General features: G+C 42.5%; 1 protein-coding gene across 2 annotated transcripts in view; it reads left to right on the top strand.

Moving 5' to 3' along the window:
• Positions 1–1,950: 1,950 nt before the first annotated feature.
• The window catches only part of TRIM55 (tripartite motif containing 55), a gene marked incomplete at its 5' end in the record, with an annotated part of 35,956 nt that continues 16,587 nt past the window's right edge, over positions 1,951–21,319 (top strand). The window contains 8 exons of one of the 2 annotated variants that reach the window (XM_079533245.1): positions 1,951–2,142; positions 2,559–2,731; positions 9,928–10,093; positions 11,907–12,002; positions 15,901–16,134; positions 17,034–17,056; positions 17,157–17,281; positions 19,299–19,525. In XM_079533245.1, coding sequence (XP_079389371.1) covers positions 1,954–2,142; positions 2,559–2,731; positions 9,928–10,093; positions 11,907–12,002; positions 15,901–16,134; positions 17,034–17,056; positions 17,157–17,281; positions 19,299–19,525 — 1,233 coding nt within the window. The remainder of the gene's footprint in view (positions 2,143–2,558; positions 2,732–9,927; positions 10,094–11,906; positions 12,003–15,900; positions 16,135–17,033; positions 17,057–17,156; positions 17,282–19,298; positions 19,526–21,319) is intronic. The other variant, XM_079533244.1, reaches the window with a different exon arrangement.

Genomic DNA, 21,319 nt, shown 5'->3' with positions numbered 1-21,319 from the left:
GCTTTTCTTTGCAGAGTTTTGCTGTTTCTGCCTGTGCCACAGGCTGGAAGCATCTGCCTCACCATGCAGAGAAAGCTTTCCTCACCCAACACAAAGCTCCTTATTTATGCGAGTTTTGATGTGCAAGGGGCAGCTGATGCAGGGACAGGAGGATCAGCATGAGGCCTTCAGATTCCTCCAGACACCAGTCACCTCTGACCTGACCACGGGAGAACTATCCTCTTGTTGCTGCCAAGAATGACCCTGCCCATCCTGCCAAAAGCCCCAGCTGTCTGCCGCTCAGCTGCTGGAACAGCTTTCCCCTTTCAGCTCCTGAGATCTTGCCTGCACTGGGGAGCTGGAGCAAAGGTGTGACTTCAGACCAGGGTAACTAAACTTACAAATTTCTCATCAAAGCAGGACTTCAGAAAAAGTTAGTTGTTTTTATGGGGCTGCTGACAAATTTATAGGTGTAGGTGAAATTCTGGCTTGGTGGGCTGCAAGTGGGCACAGAATTTAACTCAAATGCTTACAGCGTGCAAGGCACTGAAGATAAAAGCTGGTCAGTAATACACTGATTTTAATTGGATCTGTTGTCACTGCATGCAGAGAATATTACTCATTTTTCACGTGGAAATCAATGAAAACCTTCACTTTTATATCTCCCTGAACTGCACGGTGTGCAGACCGGTGTTGCATACAGATAGAGAGAAATGAGGTCTGCCCAGGACACACAGGAGATTCATTCAGCCACTGTATAAGGCATGTCATAGCCGAGCACTTCTAGGTTAAAAGTTTACATAAACACAAGAGCTTTCTGGAAGACCCTTAGTGGAGAAGGTATTGATTAAGATAGCAGACAATATACTGATTGCATGTGCAGTACAGTGGCAAAGTGATTTTATACAGTACATGCGGGGACTCTGGCTTAAAGTGAGGATGAGATATTTATTACTCGTACAGTTGTGCGATAAAATTATTGGCAAGTGGAAGCACAGATGGCTTTCCCTTAAGATCAGGCATCACATGCCACAGATTATCTGGGAAATTGTCATTTTAAAAATAACTCTAGAACAAATGCCAAGCTGAGAGGGATACTGGTGTCTAATAAACAGACACAAACAGCAGTGCCCAAAACCAAAATGCATTTGAATTACACTACGCAGAGAGAGAGAGAGTGTGTACAATTAGTACTTATTCTCTAGCAGTACAAATTAAAGCTTTTCATACTGTAATTCTTCTGTCTCTTTCTCATTAGAAAATTTAGATAGTGTTTTTGGGACATATTTAAGCTACTAGATTGAACAGTCACATTAAATTCTTGGTTCCTAAAAAAATCATACTGGAAGAAAGTTAAGTGCAGTTATTGGTAGGCAGTGCTTTCAGCTGGTTTGTAAGGCAGTGACATGCTTACACCTTGAAGGATCTGAGCCCGAGAGCAGCCATCTCTCTTGTTGTATTCTCCAGAAATTTCACATGCTCCATGCCTTGGAAGGGCCAACTCCTGGAGCCTCCTGAAACAAGAGCAGCACAGCAGATTGCTCACTGCAGCCTCAGCTCTGTGCTCAGAACGATGACTATATAACGCAGGAGTAGTGGCTATCAGTCTGGGCAGCAAGCATGCTTTGGTCCTGTGAAGATAAGGGCTGCTCAGATAGGCTTATCACTCGGCTGCTCCCAGGGGTGAAGGCCACCATGTGTGAGTGAGGAGAGCCAGGGCTCTGCCACTGCCCCCCCAACCCCTGGAGCTGTCACCTGTCCCAGCCTATCCTCCTCTCATAGCTTATATGGGCACGGCAGAATGGCATCCCGTGACGCTGTGCTGCTAAAAACAGCCCCGGCTCCCTCCGGCCCCTTCAAACAATGTCCTCCAGTGAGCGAAGCCCAGAGCGCTTCTGATCGCACCGGAGCCTTGGATTTATTTCAAGGAAAATTCACACGGAAACTGAGCAGGGACACCGTGATCCTGAGCATATGCCCCTGGAAAAGCTAGGGATGAGCACCTCTCTGGGCTACAAGTCCTTCTCCAAAGAGCAACAGACCATGGATAACCTGGAGAAGCAGCTGATCTGCCCCATCTGTTTGGAGATGTTCACCAAGCCGGTGGTCATCCTGCCCTGCCAGCATAACCTGTGCAGGAAATGTGCCAGTGATATTTTCCAGGTAGGTCCATTCCCATGGAAAGCTCTGAAGATTCGGGCAGCACTCAGTTGAATGAATGGAAAAGCTGAGTATCGCCCGGCTCAGTTGATTGGTTTTTGTAGATGTTGAGGCTGGGGGGGCTGCCCTGGTGCTTTTGAAGGAGCTGCATTATCTCTAGCACAGATCACTGCAGCACTGTGAGCCTCATCCAAATGGCTTCAGCAGTTTCTCCCAGTAGACCTTTAGATATTTGCTTTGAATGGTTTGACTCAGAGTTCCTAGGGCTGGTAGGGCAGAAGAGGGAAGAGAGATGTGCCCTGATTTCATCAGATTTTGGTCTGTCATGCGCCAAAAACGATGCCTTGTTGTCAAAATACATTTTGGTAAAGCTGCACGTGGCCTTACTCACCTCTTCTTGTGCTGCTTGGCAAGAACAGGCCTCGAACCCCTACCTGCCCACCAGGGGAGGCACGACTGTGGCTTCGGGAGGCCGGTTTCGCTGTCCTTCCTGCAGGCATGAAGTGGTCCTTGACCGCCACGGCGTGTACGGGCTGCAGAGGAACCTGCTGGTGGAGAACATCATTGATATATACAAGCAGGAGTCCACAAGGTAACAAGGGAACTTGTACTCTTCATGGGAGATCTGCCACAAAAGCAGACACCACTGGGGTTGCTGTGGTGTCCTTCTGGTCTTTTTGTTTGTCAGACAGGAGGTTTATTTGTTAATTTCTCTCTTAGAAATACAGAAAGGGGTTGTGTTGCTGTGCATGCCTGCTTGCTTGCTGTGCAGTGAAGTCAGCTCTGAAAGCAGTATCCAGATAGATGCTGGATTTCCCTGCTTCCACTTATGGAAGACAACTGTCATTTTCATTCCCTTGAGCAGTACTTACCCGTAGTCAACAAAGGTATTCTCATGAATGAGGGAAAAGTAGCTAGATTCATGTTGTTTATTTTATAAGCTATTCAAACAAACATATTTCTCTTTAACCCATGTGTTCACATGCTAAAGGAATTGGATTTCAGACCTTATTAGAAAATCCTAAGGAATACACAAGGAGATAGCTGAATTGCACCCAGAAAATACCCTGGATCATAACATTACATTAAAACACAATAAAAAATTTCAACTTCTGTCAGCTAGGAACAGGAACACATGAAATCGAGTCTTATTTAGGATTCCGTAGAAGTGAAAGAACAGCTAGAAATATTATGTATCAGAGCTATGGTTATGTATTAGAATCCCAGGGCAGAGGAACAGGTTAATCCTAAAAATTCTCCAAATGTTAAGTGCCTCTAATGGATACGTTAGGAATCCAGCAGTAGAACAACATCTCATGTGTCTTTCCCTATGCTGGATTGGGCACAGGCTACCACACTGGGGAACATAACAGGAAGAAGGTGAAGGCTGGTCCCAGGCCACTAAGCAAGCAGCTCTCACCCAGTGATGCAGGCTGTTGTCACCAGTATGCACTTGTAGGGCCAGGTTTGTAAGGCAGGGTATTTGGACATGTCCTGGCCTCCTCCCACAAGCAGCTGGGCTTTGCAGGGATAGCAGAGATTATATCACTGAAGCAGGTAGACTCAAGCACTGGACCCAGCTCCTTGGGTGGCTTGGGGCACTTCTATCTTCCTCCAGCACAGAGGTGGTTTTGGAGCACAGCAGTGGCTTTGGCTATTCCTGGCTGTTTGAGTCCTCGCAGAACAGTTGTAGCTGCACATGGATTTGAGCTCTAAAACACTGGAGAGCATGAAGTTGGCTCAGAATTGTTCTTTATGCTGCCCTTAGCACTCTGTGGCCAGGGAAGGTCATCTATGCTCATGTGTGTCATTGATATCCAAGTATTATTTGAGTCAGGAAAATATCTGAGGAAATGAATCAGCAGAGTGGTGGGTTTTGCACTCAACCAAATAAGCTGGACACTTATGGCCTCATGTCTTATATTTCTTTTTCCAACTCAAGGGTTGTATTAAACTTAAACAAAAAATATGAAAACTTCAGCTCAGTGTTCCTATGTATTTCATGGGCAAACAGAACCAATTTCAGTTAAATGGAAATGTAAGGGATTTAGTAGATTTAGTAGATCTTTGAAAATTCTTCTAAAACGAAATCAGAGAATGACCACTAAGATCACCTGGTCCAACCATCAAACCATAACCACCATGACCACTAAACCATGTCACTTAATGACACATCTACACATTTCTTGAACACCTCCTGGGACAGTGACTCCACCACCTCTCCAGGCAGCCTGTTCCAGTGCCTCATCACACTCTGAGAGGAATTTTGTCCTAATACCCAACCTGAACCTACCCTGGCATAACTGAAGGCCATTACCTCTTGTCCTGTTGCTGTTACATGGAAAAAGAAGCTAACCCCCACCTTGCCACAACCTCTTTTCAAGCAATTGAAGAGAACAAAAATACAACATCATGAATAAGAGGGGAGAATAGGAAAAAATATAATCACGAATGATGTATTTGCATAGATACCTGTCTGGTGCCCCTGTTTGCTTAATCTTTTCAGGTGTTTATTTAACCTTCATGAATGTCCTCAGAATTAAAATAATTATCAGAGTTACATAGCAGCAACAATGCATAACAGCATTATCTAAACTATTTAGCACTTTGTAGGCTTCAGCTGCTTATCTCCCTCTGCCTAAAATTCCTCAGGCTCCCATTGGTTGTGTGAGCAAGATCTGCCACTGCTTTACCCTGTGTTGTCCCAGTAAAACAAAAAAGTTAAGGGAAATTGGATCTTCTCTTCCTTTTGTATCAGTTCCTCTCAGTCTGATGGCTGGTTCTGGCAGAGGTACATAGGAAGGAAGAGGTGTCACCTTTGTTTCTGTCCAAGACAGCCCTTCAGACTGGCAGCTCCTGTAACTTCCAGAAAAGGACCTTCTTCCCCAAGATATTCCTGCTGGTATAATTCACCATAACAACTGTACATGCCAGAACAGTGCCAGTTCCCAGCTTTTGCATGAGCTGAGGAGAGGGGTTGAAATCCAGATAAGGAGCAAGCTTTGTCTCCTGCTTAGGCAAAAATAATTTATCTCAAAAATATATATATATTTTTTTGTCCTAATTTTAGTTTCTGTATGAATTAAGGCATTTTTCTTCCAAAAATAAAAGCTGAGGGAGGAGTTGTGCCATCAGATGGGGAGGCTCTACCAAAGCTCTCTCAGGAAGCCGCTCTTATTACAAAAAGTTACATCACTTTTTTGTCTTTTATCATACTGCACATCAGACTCCAGCCGATGACAGCATAACCTGTTGCCCGATTTAGTATCTATTAGCAAGACAAGGGGAAAAATATTCAAGCAGGATGTGACTCCTGCAAAGCTTTAAAGGAGAGCAAAGTGCTGAACCCAACAGAAATAAAGTTAACTAAAATATTACTCCAGTGTTTGAAAGTCTTTAGGCCACTGATCACCTGAACTTTCTGAGGAGCTGCAGGGGGCCTGCTGCTGCCAGGAAAGGATAGCTGCAGGAGGCTGCAGCTCCTCACAGTCTCTAATGAGCTCAGCCAGCTATTCCTAAACAAAGGGTGCTGGGGTCTCTATGTCCACTGGATCCAGCTCCAGGGTTTGTAGTGTGCTCCTCCCTTGCACCTACAAGGGACAGTACTAGGTGAAGGCTGGCCCTGCTGTGCACAGGTGGAGCAGCAGATGCAGCACAGCAGGGGCCAGGAGCCATGGAGAGAACAGTGTGTGGGCTCTGTAGCACTGGGGATCCACAGCAAGGCAGTGTGTCCAGCACCACCAGGAGCTGATACCTCAGAGGCCTCATCTCAAGCTCTCAACGGAGGCTGTGGCTGTCCAGTATGGGCTGTGGGAATACATGGGCTTTCAGGTAGGCTGGACCTGGGAGATGGACAGGTTTGTGCACGAGGGAGGGTCAGTTGCAATGCAAGGATGCTGCAGGAGAAGCCCCACAGATTTCACAGCAAAAGAGATTAGTATAGAGATCACCTGGATCTTCCCCAAGCCCCCATGGGAAGAGCTCCTCCTCAACTTCACCAGTGCTTTGCTTGGGTAGGAATTCACAGTAGTGGTGCATATGTATGTCACTCCAATCTTCAAGAAGCGTGGGGAGCAGAATTCAGGGAGCTACAGCCTGATCAGCTTTACACCAACATCTGGAAAGATGTTGGAGCAATCTCTCCTGGAATGCATTTTCAGAATCTAAAAGATAAGAAGGTGATCAGAAGTAGTCAGTGTGGATTTGCAAAGTGCAATTCATGCCTGACCAACCCAACAGCCGTTTGCAAAGAGATGACAAACTCAGTGAACAAGAGAACAGTGGGTGTGGTTTATTTAGATTTTCAACACTGTCTCTCATAATGTCCTTATTGACAAATTGATGAAATAATGTCTAGAGTGGACAGCGGACAGTGAGGTGGACTGAAAACTGGCTGAATTGCCAAACCAGCAGGTTATGAGGAGCAGCACAAAGTCAGGTGGAGACCAGGTGTAGCTAGAGGTTGATACTGAGGCCAGTGCAGTTTAATACTGTCATTAATGACCTGGACAATTGGGCAGGAGATTACCACTAGCAAATCTGCAGGTGATACAGAACTGGGAGGAGTGGCTGGCACACTAAGTGGCTGCTCTTCCTATCAGAAGGATAAATGGTTAGAGACATGGGACAGTAGGAGTTTCATTTAGTTCAACTAAGGGAAGTGCCCAGGATGCAAAGGGATGTATGCAATGGGAGTGGAATTGTTTTAAGTCTGTGCCATTTAGGCCTGACTTGGTGAATAGGTTAATACATAAATAGCATTTTTTATACAAGATAGGCAGCTTCACTGTCAAGCTCAGCTGAATTTATTTTTAAGTGAGAAAGGAATGCGAGTATGAGGTCATAAATGTCACTCTAGATGTAAATCTGCATAAATCCACTTCTACATATCAATTTATTAATGTCAGTTTTGCTGAGGTCTTACTATATCTTTAATTAGAATATACTCCTTTGTGAGCCTAGTAGCTTTGAAATTCTTCACCAAATTATAGAATCATAGAATGATTGAGATTGGAGGGCACCTCTGGCTCCATCTGGCCTAACCACTGCTAAAGCAGGGACACCCAGAGCAGGTTACCCAGGCCCACATCCACGGTGTCACTGCACAGAGCCTGTCTCCATCCTCTTTGCATTCTCCCTTCAGGTATCTGTAGATACTGATGAGATCCTTATCTCCAGCCTGAGCAATCCCAGATGTCTCAGCCTCTCCTTACAAGAGAGGTGCTCCAGTCCCTTCCTCATCTTCATGGCCCTTTGTTGGACTCTCTTGTAGTGTGTAGCCCAGAATTGGACGCTACTCCAAGTGTGGTCTCTCCAGTGCTGAGAACTCTCCTCTCCATAGAAAAAGCACAACACCTGCCCATTAAGGTTCAAATCCAGTTTTAATGGGAAAGAATAAGTCTGTGTTACTCAAACGCAGACTTAGCATCTCAAAGAGCAGAGCCAGAGAACAAGAACATAAAGCTATTAGGCTGTTACAGCTACCTGCTAATTGTGGTCACAACCACATCTATGATGAATCTATTCTTCAAGAAAAGCTATGTGTCATTTTCCTACTGTCTATTTTTTGATCTTCCATTTCATAAGCAGCCGCTGTTTTACACTTAGGAGCGGCATTTCAGCTGTTGCTACACTGACATATGCATAGCAGATCTCCTCTGAAAACATCCCTCCTTTTGCAAAGCCTCAGAAGCAGGCTATAAATGTGTTTACTTCTAGGCTTCTGTCACTGCCTTCAGGGCCTGGTGGGTTCAGAGAGTTCTGCCAGGTTTCTTCCAGCTCCTCGCAGTACCTTTGAAGGCTGGCTACTTCTGGCCAGACTTGCTTGACACCATTGCCCTGTGCTATGTGTCTGTCTTTCGTGCAACTGGTAGGACTCCAGTGTCAAATAACATTCTAGTCATTTCTAGCCTTGTAAACATTTTCAGGAAGAACAGCTATTTCAGGCTTAATTAATCGCACTGATATTGTCTTTTATTACTCTAACATGTGGGCCCTTGCACTGGTGCACAGCAACCTGGATATTTTATGGGGTTTTTGCAGTCATTTGCAAACAACCTAAAGCATACTTTACAGCAGAGACACACCTTTTTTGACTAGTGTTGAAATGGTGCTTGATTTGACACACTGAGGGCCTTATGTAAATGTGCTGAAAATCTGTCCCAAATAATGCAAACTTCCTTTGGAAAGTTCCTTCTCATTTTATTTTTGTAAATTGTATTATACTGAAGATCATAGGTTCTTCCTAGAAATCCCTTCAATCCCAGTGCCCTCTTGAAATTAAAAAAAAACAAAGGTATGAGACACTTCCTTTATTGCTTGATTTTTTTTTACACTCATTTAATTGATCACATTCCGTTCAATTTTTTCTTAAGATAAGAAGAGGAAACTTGTACTTTGTTATTAAAAAATAAGGTCCATGTCCTCTCTACCAAGTTGTATGAAAAACTCTAATACATCATAATCTAAATAATTTCAGTAGAATGAATGACAGGTTGCCTCCTTGCAAAAATGGTCTAAAAAACACAGGAAAAAGCTTCAATTTAGAATGCCATTAAATTCTGTAGTTTCTGGAAGTATTTCTGACCAAGGATGATGACATATTTCTATGCTGTCATTGCTCCACTTGCTACAGGTGAGTCATAGTTCTCCATCCAGGCATTAGGTTATAATGAATAATACTGGAAGGATTTCTGCCACAGTAGAAGCTGCAACCTTTGGAGGTTTGAACCCCCAGGCACACTCCCTCCATCACTCTGCTACTCCCATCCAGTACCACACTGCCACACACTTACGTGCACAGGCTTAGAAAAGCATCAGCCTGCCCATACAGACTGGGACAGAGCTTTCTCTTACACTGGGCATGTCAGTTAAGTATCTTATTAAAGGAAGTTACAACTAAGTTGGTTCCTGTAATGGCAGGGATTGACTAGTGTGTACATGGCTGCATCATTTTGGTGAAGAGAAGATCGGAACTGAGGCAGTGAGTCTAGTGATGGCTCTTGGCTTAGCATAGGTGGGGGTCACACACTCTTTGTGTAACCCATAACCATGGTGGCTGGTACAATCAAAATAGCTACTGCTAAAAAGCTCAACAGTATACAGGATATAGAGTCACAGAATCTTTTGAGCTGGAAAAGACCTTGGGGATCACCAAGTCCAAACAGCTAGACGCATGCTGCACAGCTAAAATTAGTTTGTGTGAGACCTTATTTTGATTGCTGGCATGGTGTAAAGGCTGCAGGGACTCCGTCCCATTTGATATTGGCAGACCTGATGTGGACTTCAGAAGGATTGTTAGCAGAAATCATAGATGGTACACAAAGGCCCATTGACACCTACTTCAGTTTAGCTCCCCACATAGCAGCTTCACTGTTTCAAGGCCAAGTACCCAATATTTTGCATGATGAATCCTAAAGGAATTATGTATGTTTACTATTTCAGGCAAATGATGGGCAACATACTGACTAAAGTACATAGGTAGTCTAAGACCAATCTTTGTGAGGTTATTTACTTCTTTAAATATGAGTGAGAACTCAGTCACACTCCCAGTTCAGATCGCAATATGAAGTCACATTACTATATTCTTCTCACATCCAATCATGTCAGGATCTTAAACGGTACCTCTGCCTATTTAGTCATCCTTTGTGACAGCTTTAAATATACCACAAGTATTCAGCTCAGCCTCAGACTGCTGTGTGATTGTACCCTACATCATGTTGATACCCTCAGTATTATCATCAGAAACTTATGAGACCAAGTTTGTTTTAAACTTACTCTCTTTTGCAGGCCTGAAAAAAAGTGTGACCTGCCAATGTGTGAAGAGCATGAAGATGAGAGAATCAATATCTATTGTTTGAACTGTGAAATACCCACCTGCTCCTTGTGCAAAGTCTTTGGTGCCCACAAAGACTGTCAGGTTGCTCCTCTCACAAACATTTACCAGCAACAGAAGGTAAATATCTTTTTGTTTCTTACTATCTCCAGCAACTGAAGGGATCAACAGGAAGGTATTCCCATGAGCTTCCTGTAAGTTTCCACAGTGGCCTGAGGGTGCCTTTTTCATTCGTGTTTGAGAGTAAAGGGCTCACACAAATCTGTTGAAACTATTTAAGAGTACGGAGAAATAAATCTATGAGAAATCACACGGACGACTCATTTTTTCTTAGTACAGTGACTACACATTTTACACCAAGATTTAACATGAAACTGAGGATCTCCCTTTGGGGGTTCCTAATCTCTTTTTGTCACTGCTCTTAGAACAGTAAGTATGATTGCCAGCACAGGATGGAAAGAGAACAGACCATTACAAATCAAACTGCTATCTATCATGCACTTTTGCCTTTAAGCATCTGTTATAAAAAAGAAAAAAATAAGTGAAAAACCTCTGTCTGCAACTGAATGCAGGAATATTCGATAGTTGGTAGCACAGGAAGTACCGAACATCCTCTGCCCCTGCTGTCACCAGTAAAAGACTTGTTTATTTTTAATACAGTATTAATTTAAAACCTGACTCACTGGGTTATCCTCATGAGATAAACAGCTCATTTTTCTGGAGGGCCCTGGTTTGCCAAGCAATCAGACAGGCCAAGTTTGCAGTCCCAGCCTCCAACTTTGTCGCATGATACTTGTGTGTGAAAACTACAAATGAGAAGTTGCTTTAGAAAAGTACTTACAAGAATTGTTTTTGATCAAAAAAGGAGAGAGAAGGGAAGAATTTTCTTGGATAGAATCCATGCCCTCTTTCCATAGAAATTTGCAAGCAGTGGTTTCTTTCCCACTGTGCCTGTGGAATGTGGCTCTCATGCTCAAGGCTGAATGTGTAATCCAGAGGCTGAGGGACATATGCTTCAAAGGGCCCTTTTCAAAGCCGCAGAGGCCACAGACATCGTTGTCTTTGCGGCTAGATTACTACATCAGTATGCCAAGGGCTCCTTGTCCTCCTCTGAACTCTCAGTAAGTTCTGTAGAGAGTAGCTTCCTCCTCTAAAGACATCTCAGAGTCATCCCCATCTCCACACTTAGGTAATTTCCTTCTGTCACTTGTGGCAGGTACTTTCCTTCTTCCTCCACACAGAAGTCTCTGCCTCACCATTTCCAGCTCCTTCCTCCCTCCACGTTTTTCCTTTCCATCACACCACAGGGCCCTCCACCTTCCCACTGGTCTGGGTCTCCGTGAGAGGGTTCTACTGTATGCCTTGTGCTAGTGACTCTGTCTCCCTTTTCTCCCCCTTTTCTCCCTTACTTTCTGAGCACAGCTGCCAGCTCCACTGCCCTCATGGCAGAACCTCCATGGTACCCGTGGTCCCTACAGGTCCATGGACTGCCTTTTCTCCAGGCCTGAGACCTACAGTCCTTAGGGAAATACCACAGTGGTGTGGCTGGATCCAGAAAATCAAATAAAACAAAAAAGAAAGAAATTATTCTCTGTCAACAAGCCCAAATGGAATGTTTGAGAGTTCTTGAAGCATAGTGCTTTAGATAAAAGCATCTAGAAGAACCTCCTAGAAGAAAGTGCTTCCTCCTCTCCAAATCACAGCTTCTCCACTTTCAAAATGTCAGTGTTTTGATTGTTGTAGGAGAGGAAACAAACATCAAAATGCTTTTCCACGGTTCTGGTGAAAAGTGCAGCTAACACCTTAGTATGGCTCATTCATCCCCTGCTCCCTATCTTACATGGGCCACTCCAAAATGGGATGGTGGATGGCTGGCTTCCAGAGCCCCCAGACTGTCTAACACCCTCTTTCCTGCTCTCTTCTCACTACCAAGTCCGAGCTGAGTGACGGCATTGCAGTCTTGGTGGGCAGCAATGACAGAGTGCAAGGGATAGTCACGCAGCTGGAGGAGACATGCAAGACAGTTGAGGTAAGTATCATTCCTTCTCATGCAGTTATGTTAGCATGGATTTGCAGCTTTTAAACTGGTGGTAATGATCACTCTACTTTTACTCACTTTACCCAGATGGGTTCCCATATCATTTTGAAAAACCTATGGCTTTATGTAGTACCAGTTGTAGTGCCTCATCTAAAGGATGTGTCTTGCTCAGCAACCTGCCCCTGGCACTGACCCTGTGACTGAAGACAAAGAGTAAAAGTAATCCACATCAGCATGTCTTGCTCAGCATTCTTAGTTGCATGGATTACAGTCCAAGTAAAAAACGCATCCAAAAAACACTGTGAGCTCTCAGTTCAGATGCTAAAGCTGTAGAAGAACAATATTAGTCTAAGACTTCACTGATTCTGAGAAGAACCTCATTCTCAAACACATGGGTAGCCACAGCATAGCTCCCAGCTATGGTGTAGTGAACTCTCTATTTGGCTATTTTGTTTCTAGTGTAGTAGTTTTTTAATGTATGTGTGCAGTCAATTAAGGAATCTTGTGTTGCTCATGGATGGAATGAGCTTGGGGTCTTACTGTGAATTTGTATTTTCTGGTAAAGGTCTTCCTCTGACAGAGCTGGACTTAGTTTTGTGTCACTCAGTAACAAAAGTGGCCTTAATTTCTTCCAAGATGTCTGTACCAACGAAGCAAATGTAAATTTCAGTTCTGACCAATTTGAGCATCACAGAGTAATAGGCTGAAAGCAGCTCATATGAATTGATTTAATGATCAGAGTTTGTGAAACGTCTGGTGAAAGAGTTGTATCCCTCTCAGTCCAATTAGAATTCTATTGACACATCAGAGCTGGAGCAGAAATGGAAACTACAGTGAAATAGAAGTTAATCCAAGATGTATAGATTCTAAATGATAAGAAAAATTGATTCTATAATCTATGTACACAATTGCCGTAGGCTCCTGTTTCCTCAGAGCACGAAAAGAAGAGGAAGTGTCCAAGCTTAGTTCAAAGAACGTAAAACCATTAGCCCAAATAAATGAGAGAGTGTTAGCAGCGGAGTCAGAACTTTGTAGTCAGGAAGCTTTCACACTGTAAGGATGAAATTGGCTGCTATCAGGACTTTGCAGACAGAAACAAGCCTTTCAAGTGGGTTAACTGCAGAAATTTGAATGATTCAAAAGCAAGAGCTTATACTCGTTTCAGTTGAACTAGCTGATACAGAAACAAAACTTCAATCATCATCTGAAGTACGGAGAAAACACTGTGCTAAAAATATTTTTAAAAATACAACAGTTTTGAAACTAGATTCTTCAGAATTATCCACTCAGCTTAAAGCCTAACCTTTAAACTCGAAGCCCAAAGAAAGTGCAGCCATTTTACCTTCAGATTTTCTAAAAGGCTTTTCACCTTTAAAGTCAGAGATGGAAGAAAATAGATCTTAGAGCTTACCTTGGCACTTCCATGTTATATTTCAAGCAAATCACATTTCCTACCACGCAACAGCTTTGTCTGAATTGACATCAGTTTGTCCTTGAAGTTGAAAAGCTACAGCTGGAGCTGAGAAATGCGCACACATTGAAGTAGCACTCATAATCCAGGATTGTCTCTTCCTTTACTTAAAGCTTTGCAGAGAACAATGTCTGCTCCAGCAGAAAATACATGATCATTTTTCTTTCAGCTGGAAAAAGCAATAGCCTACTGTTCTATGTTTAGCTATTACTCCTATCCAAACCTAAAAAAAAAAAAAGCAAAACAATTTTTTAAAAAGTATCTGGTTAATAATTGTGTAGCTTTTAATTGATGGAAAAGTAGACCAAGTTCACATATTATACTGAAGAAAAAAAAAAGCAGAAGAAAAATAGTGGAAAATGACAACAAAGAATTAAATAGTGCTTAACTCTGTAAAAAATAAGAGTCAGATAAAAAAGGAAAAATTACATTGTTTCTTTTCAATGTTAATAGCAATGACAAGTCAATACAGATAGTTCAGAACAAGCAGTGTTGTGCTGGTGCTCCCAGAACTCTGCACTGTTTGTGCTCAGTGACAAGGACTACTTCCTTTCTCCTGTAGCTGTGCTTTAAAAAGCAAAAAGGCTAGGATTTTTTTAGAATGGGAAGTCATGTCTTTATTAACCTTTTTGGTTACTCAGAATCTGATTAGGATAATTCCGTCAAACAGAAACTTAATATGGAAACATTTTATACAGAAAGAGAAAAACAGAAATATTTCAGCTTTTGCTGTTAGCTTTGCATTCTAACATACAAGGTTCACAACTCTGTAATGTTTGCTGGCAGAAAATAATACGTATTAAAGCTTAGAAATAGGGAAGGACTTCTCAGGGCACTCTCTCTTCTTCCCCAGGCACTTGTCCTGTATCAAATGTCAAAGACAGTACACACCTGTCCTTAAATTAAGGTTGTTTTACAAGTGATCTGAGTGACATTTCAGAGGAGGTCATTGTAGACTGAAACAGAGTCTGGAGCAAGAGGAAATGCAGGAAATAGTAGGAGAAAGAGAGAAAAGTAGTGAAAGAGGAGAGGAGGCCTGAACAATAGAACAACACCCGGCTTCCTTATCCCCACCCTACAATTCATCAGTCAGAGAAATTTCTTGGACGTGCCAAGGACTTCCACAAGGGCAGGACTTGGGCAGGACAACCGCATGAGTTTTAACTGTTTAGCCAAGTCTTCCTCATTGGAATCAGAAGTGGATATTAGGGGCAATGCAACAACATCTGTATTTGTTCCTTACCCTGCAGCGCAGACTGTGGTGTTTGGCCTCCCGTCCATCTTCAAAAGGCCTTCTCCTTTGAACAATACAGAGCAGATTGTTGCCAGCTCTTAGGAAAGAGTTCTGGTTGAAAGTTAAGAAAAAAGTGGGGCTCTCTGTGGCCAAGTGCTGCAAATAATCAGTCTTACCAGCTCCAAGAGTACTGTGGGGATGTTAATAACCCTGTGCTGCCAGGATCTCAGCTTTATGCCTCCAGGGATGAAGATGAGGAATTGATTCAGCCTCAGTTCCTAGGAAAGAGATTAAAGTAACCACCCCCATCCACAACCAGGTATAACCACAATAAGGACATGCCCGTCTGTGTGCCCTGGGGCTCAGAGATGAATCAAGTACTTGGTAGACCTCAGTTACAGATAACCTGTCCCTGCTTTCCTCCGCATAAATCCTCCCGTGCAAGTGCAGTGTGTTCTTGTTAGAGAGCACCCAGTGAAGCAGTCATCAAACCCTTTCTAACTGAAATGTAGTGTGTTGTCTGAGTAGAAGGACAGGAAAAGTGTCTCAGAAAATGATGTGAAAATCAATGCCAGAAGGTAGGGTTGGAACCTGATTCCTCCTCCTTGTCTTTGTGCTTTTGTCACACAGCATTTTTTCGCACTACCTCTCCCTCATTCAGCGCACAGTAAATGGGATATAATGGACACCTGCTGTCAAAACAGAGTCTGAAAGGGCTGATGTAAAAATCAGGCCTAAGCAAGAAAGTTCCAGGTAGAAAAAGAAAATTTTCCAGAACTGCTTTGAGATGGATGATATTTCCTTTAAAAAAAAAAAAAAGCATTCTGTTCGTGCAAATGAACACAGCTGCTACTATGGTGATTTTTTTTACTTTTCCTGCAGGCTTTGAAGTATCACTACAGACATCATAAATACCTTTCACAGTTCTTTAGCGGGCTGACAAGTTATACAATAACCTGTTTGGGGGCTTTCAGTGGTTTGAAATCCAGAGTTTGAGAACAGTTTTAAAACTTTTGTTCCAATAGCTTGAACTTTGAAAATTATGAAAGTCTCTGGGGTCATTCAGAATCCTTTGCACTGCTCAAAAAGAGGAATTTCTTTGATGGAAATGCTTCCAAGTAACTGTAAAAATAGAAACCCTTTTAAGAACATAACATGTTTAACATAAACCAAATGATTCACAGGAATGCAGCAGACGACAGAAGGAGCAGCTGTGTGAAAAATTTGATTATCTCTATTCTGTACTGGAAGAAAGAAAAAATGAGATGACACAAATAATCACTAGAACCCAAGAGGAGAAACTGGAACATGTCCGCTCCCTGATGAAGAAGTATGCTGATCATTTGGAAGCTGTGTCTAAGCTGGTTGAGTCAGGAATCCAGTTCATGGAAGAACCAGAAATGGCCGTGTTTTTGCAGGTACAGAGTCTATAAGCAGAGGCGGAAGAAGAATGATGCTTACTGAAATACTATGTAAGCATTTCTGAATTTTAGGCACATCCAGAATTTGGTCAACTTTGAATGAAATCTCATACAAACTCACTTTAAAACTTACCTCAGTGCAGACTAGGCCTCTCACGAATAGTATACAAATCAAGGGCGAGTATTTGCCATTTGCACCAAAGTATACTATCCTATATAGTGTAAAGGCTTTGTGTTCCCAGGGGAATTTTGTATTTTTCTATATGTTTTTATTTTCTCACCCCTCAAATACCAAGAGAGATTTCTGTGATTTAGAGATTTCAGTTGCACAGTAACAGTGATGAGCTTTCCAGGATTACATGTAGATACCCTAAGTCCAGTTTTTATGCCTTTACTTCAAAACTTCTAGATGTTTATAATACGACTTCAGAACAGACGATTAGGAAACCATTGGTAGCCTGTTCCCTGGATTCATTGGTGTAGAATTTCTGTTGTGCAGTGTTCCTCTGTATTAAAGGCTGAAAAATTCTTTTCCAAAAGGAAAGCAAGAACAAAAAACTTACTTTAACAAATAACTGCTATTGAAGAGCAGAGTATTCTTTCAAGACAAATAAAGTTCTCAATGCACACACCAAAAAAAAAAAAAGAGCAAAAATTTTCCTATTTCATTTTTGTAAATATTTTGTGTATTTGTTGTCAGATTTTAATTAAAGTCTTCAATGAAGTGAGGAGATTACTCAAGCTTCAAGTCTCATCTCATTCACAGACTTCATGACTAATTTTTGAGATCCATATTAATGCGTTCAGAAGCAGCTAGTGTAAAAATGAGATCTCAATGTATATCTCAAAAAATTGAACTGTTTAATAAGTCAGTTGTTTCCTTTTTGTTTCCACAGAATGCAAAAACACTGCTCCAGAAGTAAGTATTCAAACTTGAGACACTTGATTTTTTATAATAAATTACAGATTGCAAATTTATCTGCAAATCCAAATGCAAATAACCAATCCCTCTGTTTTAGAATTACTGAAGCATCTAAAGGATTTCAGATGGAAAAAATAGAAGATGGGTATGAAAATATGAACCAATTCACAGTGAACCTCAGTAGAGAAGAAAAGATAATAAGAGAAATTGATTTTGACAGAGGTATGTCATTTATTTCACCTAAATAGTCTTCTTAAATTGCAGTTGTATGTAATCTATGTGATGATACAGATTAAGAAAACTTGAATCAGATATTTCTTTCCATCCCAATGTGAAACTGGACCATTTTGTATCCATTATAATAAAAAAATAAAGCCTCACGGTTAAAAATCACATAATCTGTTTGCACCATGAATTTTACTTTTTATGTAGCCTCAAGACTTCTCTAAGAGCATGATCTTTACTGAATCCTCATGTGAAGGAATAAAAAAATTAAGCACTTTTCTCAGTCTATAAAGTACTTTTTCCCACCCAAAGGATGCCATTATTTTATGGCTTATCTTCTATCAAAAGTCATTAAAGAAATAGAATGTTTACTACTAAAAGAAGTTAGAAAAGATGTACCTTTGTAATTTGTAATAATAGAGAAATGTGATTGAAATTCAGGATTGCAGTTATAGAAGGAAGCAAAGATTGTCATAATATTTCATAGATTTAACATGTTGCATGATTTGTTGTGACATCATGACTAAACATACATCATATGTCTATGAGCCAATGCAAAGTTGCAATTCTGCATTTATCAGGGTAGCCTGAAATCTATGCTCACCTATGCTTTAACTTACAGAGTAAGCCACAAGAAATTAATGGACACAAATGCTTCAAAAAAGCAGACCTCTCCTATTAAAAGGCCTCATCTCTTCTACTAATTATCATCTGGTTATCTCTAATTTTGTGGTTAGTGCTGGGTTCTGTTAATACATTTACATTTACCTCTGCTAGCCCAGTTAAATCCTGTACAGATTCCTGAGACTCACTGAAGTGGCACCCATCGCTTGCTCCCACGCCACAACTTACACTAACTTCAGTGTGTGTGGCTGGTCCCAATAAGAGCACCTGTATGGGATGGGGTGAGATCCATGAACTAACTTTACTTGGCATAGGAGACATAGCATAGCGGGACAGCAGCCATGGCACCAGTGAGCAGCACAGCAGGTGTCATCTCACAGAGCCATGAACCTCCAGGGATTTATGCTGTGAGGGACAACCCCTGAGTACAACCTCATGCCCTGCTTGTCCCTGTGATCAGCCACAGCTGCTATGTCCCTGCCATCCATGTGTGTCTGCCAAGATCATGACCTCGTGCTCTCCGCCATGTGATAGAGAATGTGACACCCACCTCTTGGGGACAAGGCATTAGTAAGGGCCTTGGGAATCAGGACTTCAGTCCTGCTGCAGTCAATCAGGTCATCTGCATGCAAAGGATGTGGAAGTAGAGATTCAGAAGTGTTTATTTGCAGTTGTATTTCTGCAGTATAAGAGTGTTATTTGATGCAGATCTACATTCCTTCTACAGGTTCAGGCAGAACTACAAGCTGTGCAAAATGCATAGCCAATTTGTGGGCTAATGCATCTATCTCAGATTATTTATACTCTGAAGTACCGGGATGTTTCTGAGCAGCACCCCATGCTTGTGAGGATGAATAACATGATTATGCAAAACCAAACACATTGTTAGAGAACTGCCTCTGGAAAGGAGCCCAACCACAAACGCTGACAGTAGGCTGTGTCGTAGAATGTAAAATCATGATTTGACAAAGTTTAACAGCCTGGTTTTAAGGAAGTTGGTACCCTAAACCTCCACAGTTTACAAAGCAATGGGTTGCTCCGGGTTTAAGACTTCAAAACGTGTGTGGAGTGTGCTTCCCGCTGCAAGGCTCTGCAGCAGTGCCCCATGCGGGCTCCTCACTTCTGCCAGGGAGGTGGATGAGCAGCAGCTTTGCTGTGCAGCTGTAGATAGCTTTATCATTACACAGGATAGCCATCGTCAAGACACTGAAGGCCAAATTGGATGGGGCCCTGGGCATTCTGAACTAGTTGGTTGGCAGCCCTGTCCATGGCAAGGGAATTGGAACTGAATGGTTTTTAAGGCCCTTTCTAAGCCAAGTCATTCTATGGTTCCTCGATTGCATATCTTCATGTGTTGCTCAGCCCTCTCCTTCTACATTTGTCTCATTAGAGGAAGAGGCAGAAGAGGAAGAGGAGGAGACAGTAGAAGGGGAAGATCTGGATGAAGTCCACACAGAGTCATCAGGAGAGGAGGGGGAGGAGGAAGAGCAGCTGGAAGAGGAAGGAGCTGAGAGAGCAGCACAGCCACCTCAGCAGGACCCTGAACCGCAGAGTGCAGCGGGTGAGCCCCCAGCAGAACCTGTCCCAGTGCCGCTGCCCGCTACCCCGGCTGGCCAGGTAACTGCCCCCATGGCCCTGCTGCCCTGCCAGCTCTGCTGAGCAGCCTGGCAGAGCCAGAGCCCCGCTCCTGCAGCAGCACCAGGGAGTCCTCCCTGCACTGAAGAGCAAGGCTGCTTATTGCCCTTTCACACATACACGCAGCTGTACCCTGTCCTCTCAGCCTGCATGTATATCATGTGATGGGCAAAAAATTACCTTGCTATATAAATCAGAATATATGTGGGTTACATAATATATAAATAAAAGAGATTCAATTTGGGAGTTAAACGCATTATAATGGATGTTCCGCTTGCTGCCTCCTGTGTTTTAACTCAGACTAACTGTTATAAATGAAACAGTTGATAAAATATTTATGCTAAGAGAATTTGGCATTCCCTGTGGATTCAGTGAGCTTTCCACCATTGGCTTTCAAATCATGCTTCTAATCTCTTTACTGGGAATGACGTTTACCTTCTTTTCTGCTCTGGTTGTCCTCAGGCTATCATCTAGGAGGATGCAGGAGTATCATAGACCAAACCAAAGAGGAAGCTGCCTTTAACCTAGCAGAGATACAGCCTGGCAACAAACAGATTCAGGGTGTAAATAATTCAGGCCAACGCTTTTCCTTAAGGAATGCTATTAGAATGAGACCATAATTGCTGCGTATTCTAAAAGGCTACTTAAAAATATTTATATTTTGTATGCCACGTTATCTGCCCATAGATACAATTAGTTTAGCAAGTTCTGCTCGTATGCAGTTTTTCCGGTGAAGCTGCTGAGTGGTTAAAGGCTGCTTTGATTATATTTGAAGAGGTCAATGTGAAAACAAGAGAGCAAGTGATGAATTGTTGACTATAGCAAGCTTCCCACAAAAAAACAAAGGGGGAAAAAAATTGCTGTAGATTCATTCTTACTTTGATTTAAAAGCACACGTGAATTTGCACCAGTTATGTGAAGGTGCTCTTAAATCAGGTTTTATTGATTTGACTGCAGTTTGTCTTCTGAGGATTTGCGCTGATATCACTAAACTTGTGTGGCATATGCAAACAAGAAGTAGGTGTAAGCAAGTCTGCCCACTAATATCAAATCCCTCACTTCTAAGGCTAAAATGAAAAAGGTATGGCATGCTGCTGTAGCAATTGTAAATTCCATTATGACTTGGTCAGACATGGAGTCTGACATGGCATGTGGCACTGCAGTGCGCGGGATATGTGTATCTCAGCTTTTGCCTTCTGGTGTGAGAAAGGCACAGCAGAAAAGCAGTAGTTACTGCACTCTCAGTGAGCCCTGAGAGCTTGGTGCAAGCAGAACAGTGCAGCTCCTATAGCTGCTCCTCTTCCCAGCACAGTACAAGTGAGGTTGGCTATTGTATTGACATGATAGCAGTGGGAAAATATTTCTCTCCAGTGTCTTTATATCCTCTTTATCTGACTGTTTGCTGCCAAATGCTTTGCTCCATCCAAAACCCAGCACCTACACCTGCTATTTGTGGCTGGTGCCAGCCAATGGGGCTCTTATACAGGATATCTTATGTTTTCAGAATCGGATTGGGTTTTTATCTGTGTATGGGATGAAATGTAGTAATTAATTAAGAACCTGTAATTTGCCAGGCAGCTGTATCCCTGTACTGGACAGTCACTGGACAGTGTATTTGAGATATGGTGCCTTCTCCTCTTGTGCCCATTGTTGTCGCCACATGCCTCAGTTCACTTCCAGAAATTTATTCCTGGCATAGAAATGGATTTAAAATGAGGCTCAAGCATAGATTAAGGAACCACTTTGCCCTTCCCAGCTAATTTAGCCCTTCTATTT

This window comes from Tetrao urogallus (assembly GCF_951394365.1).
Source record: "Tetrao urogallus genome assembly, chromosome: 3".
In the NCBI taxonomy this organism is placed as follows: Eukaryota; Metazoa; Chordata; class Aves; order Galliformes; family Phasianidae; genus Tetrao; species Tetrao urogallus.
This window is presented reverse-complemented; position numbering and strand designations above follow the sequence as displayed.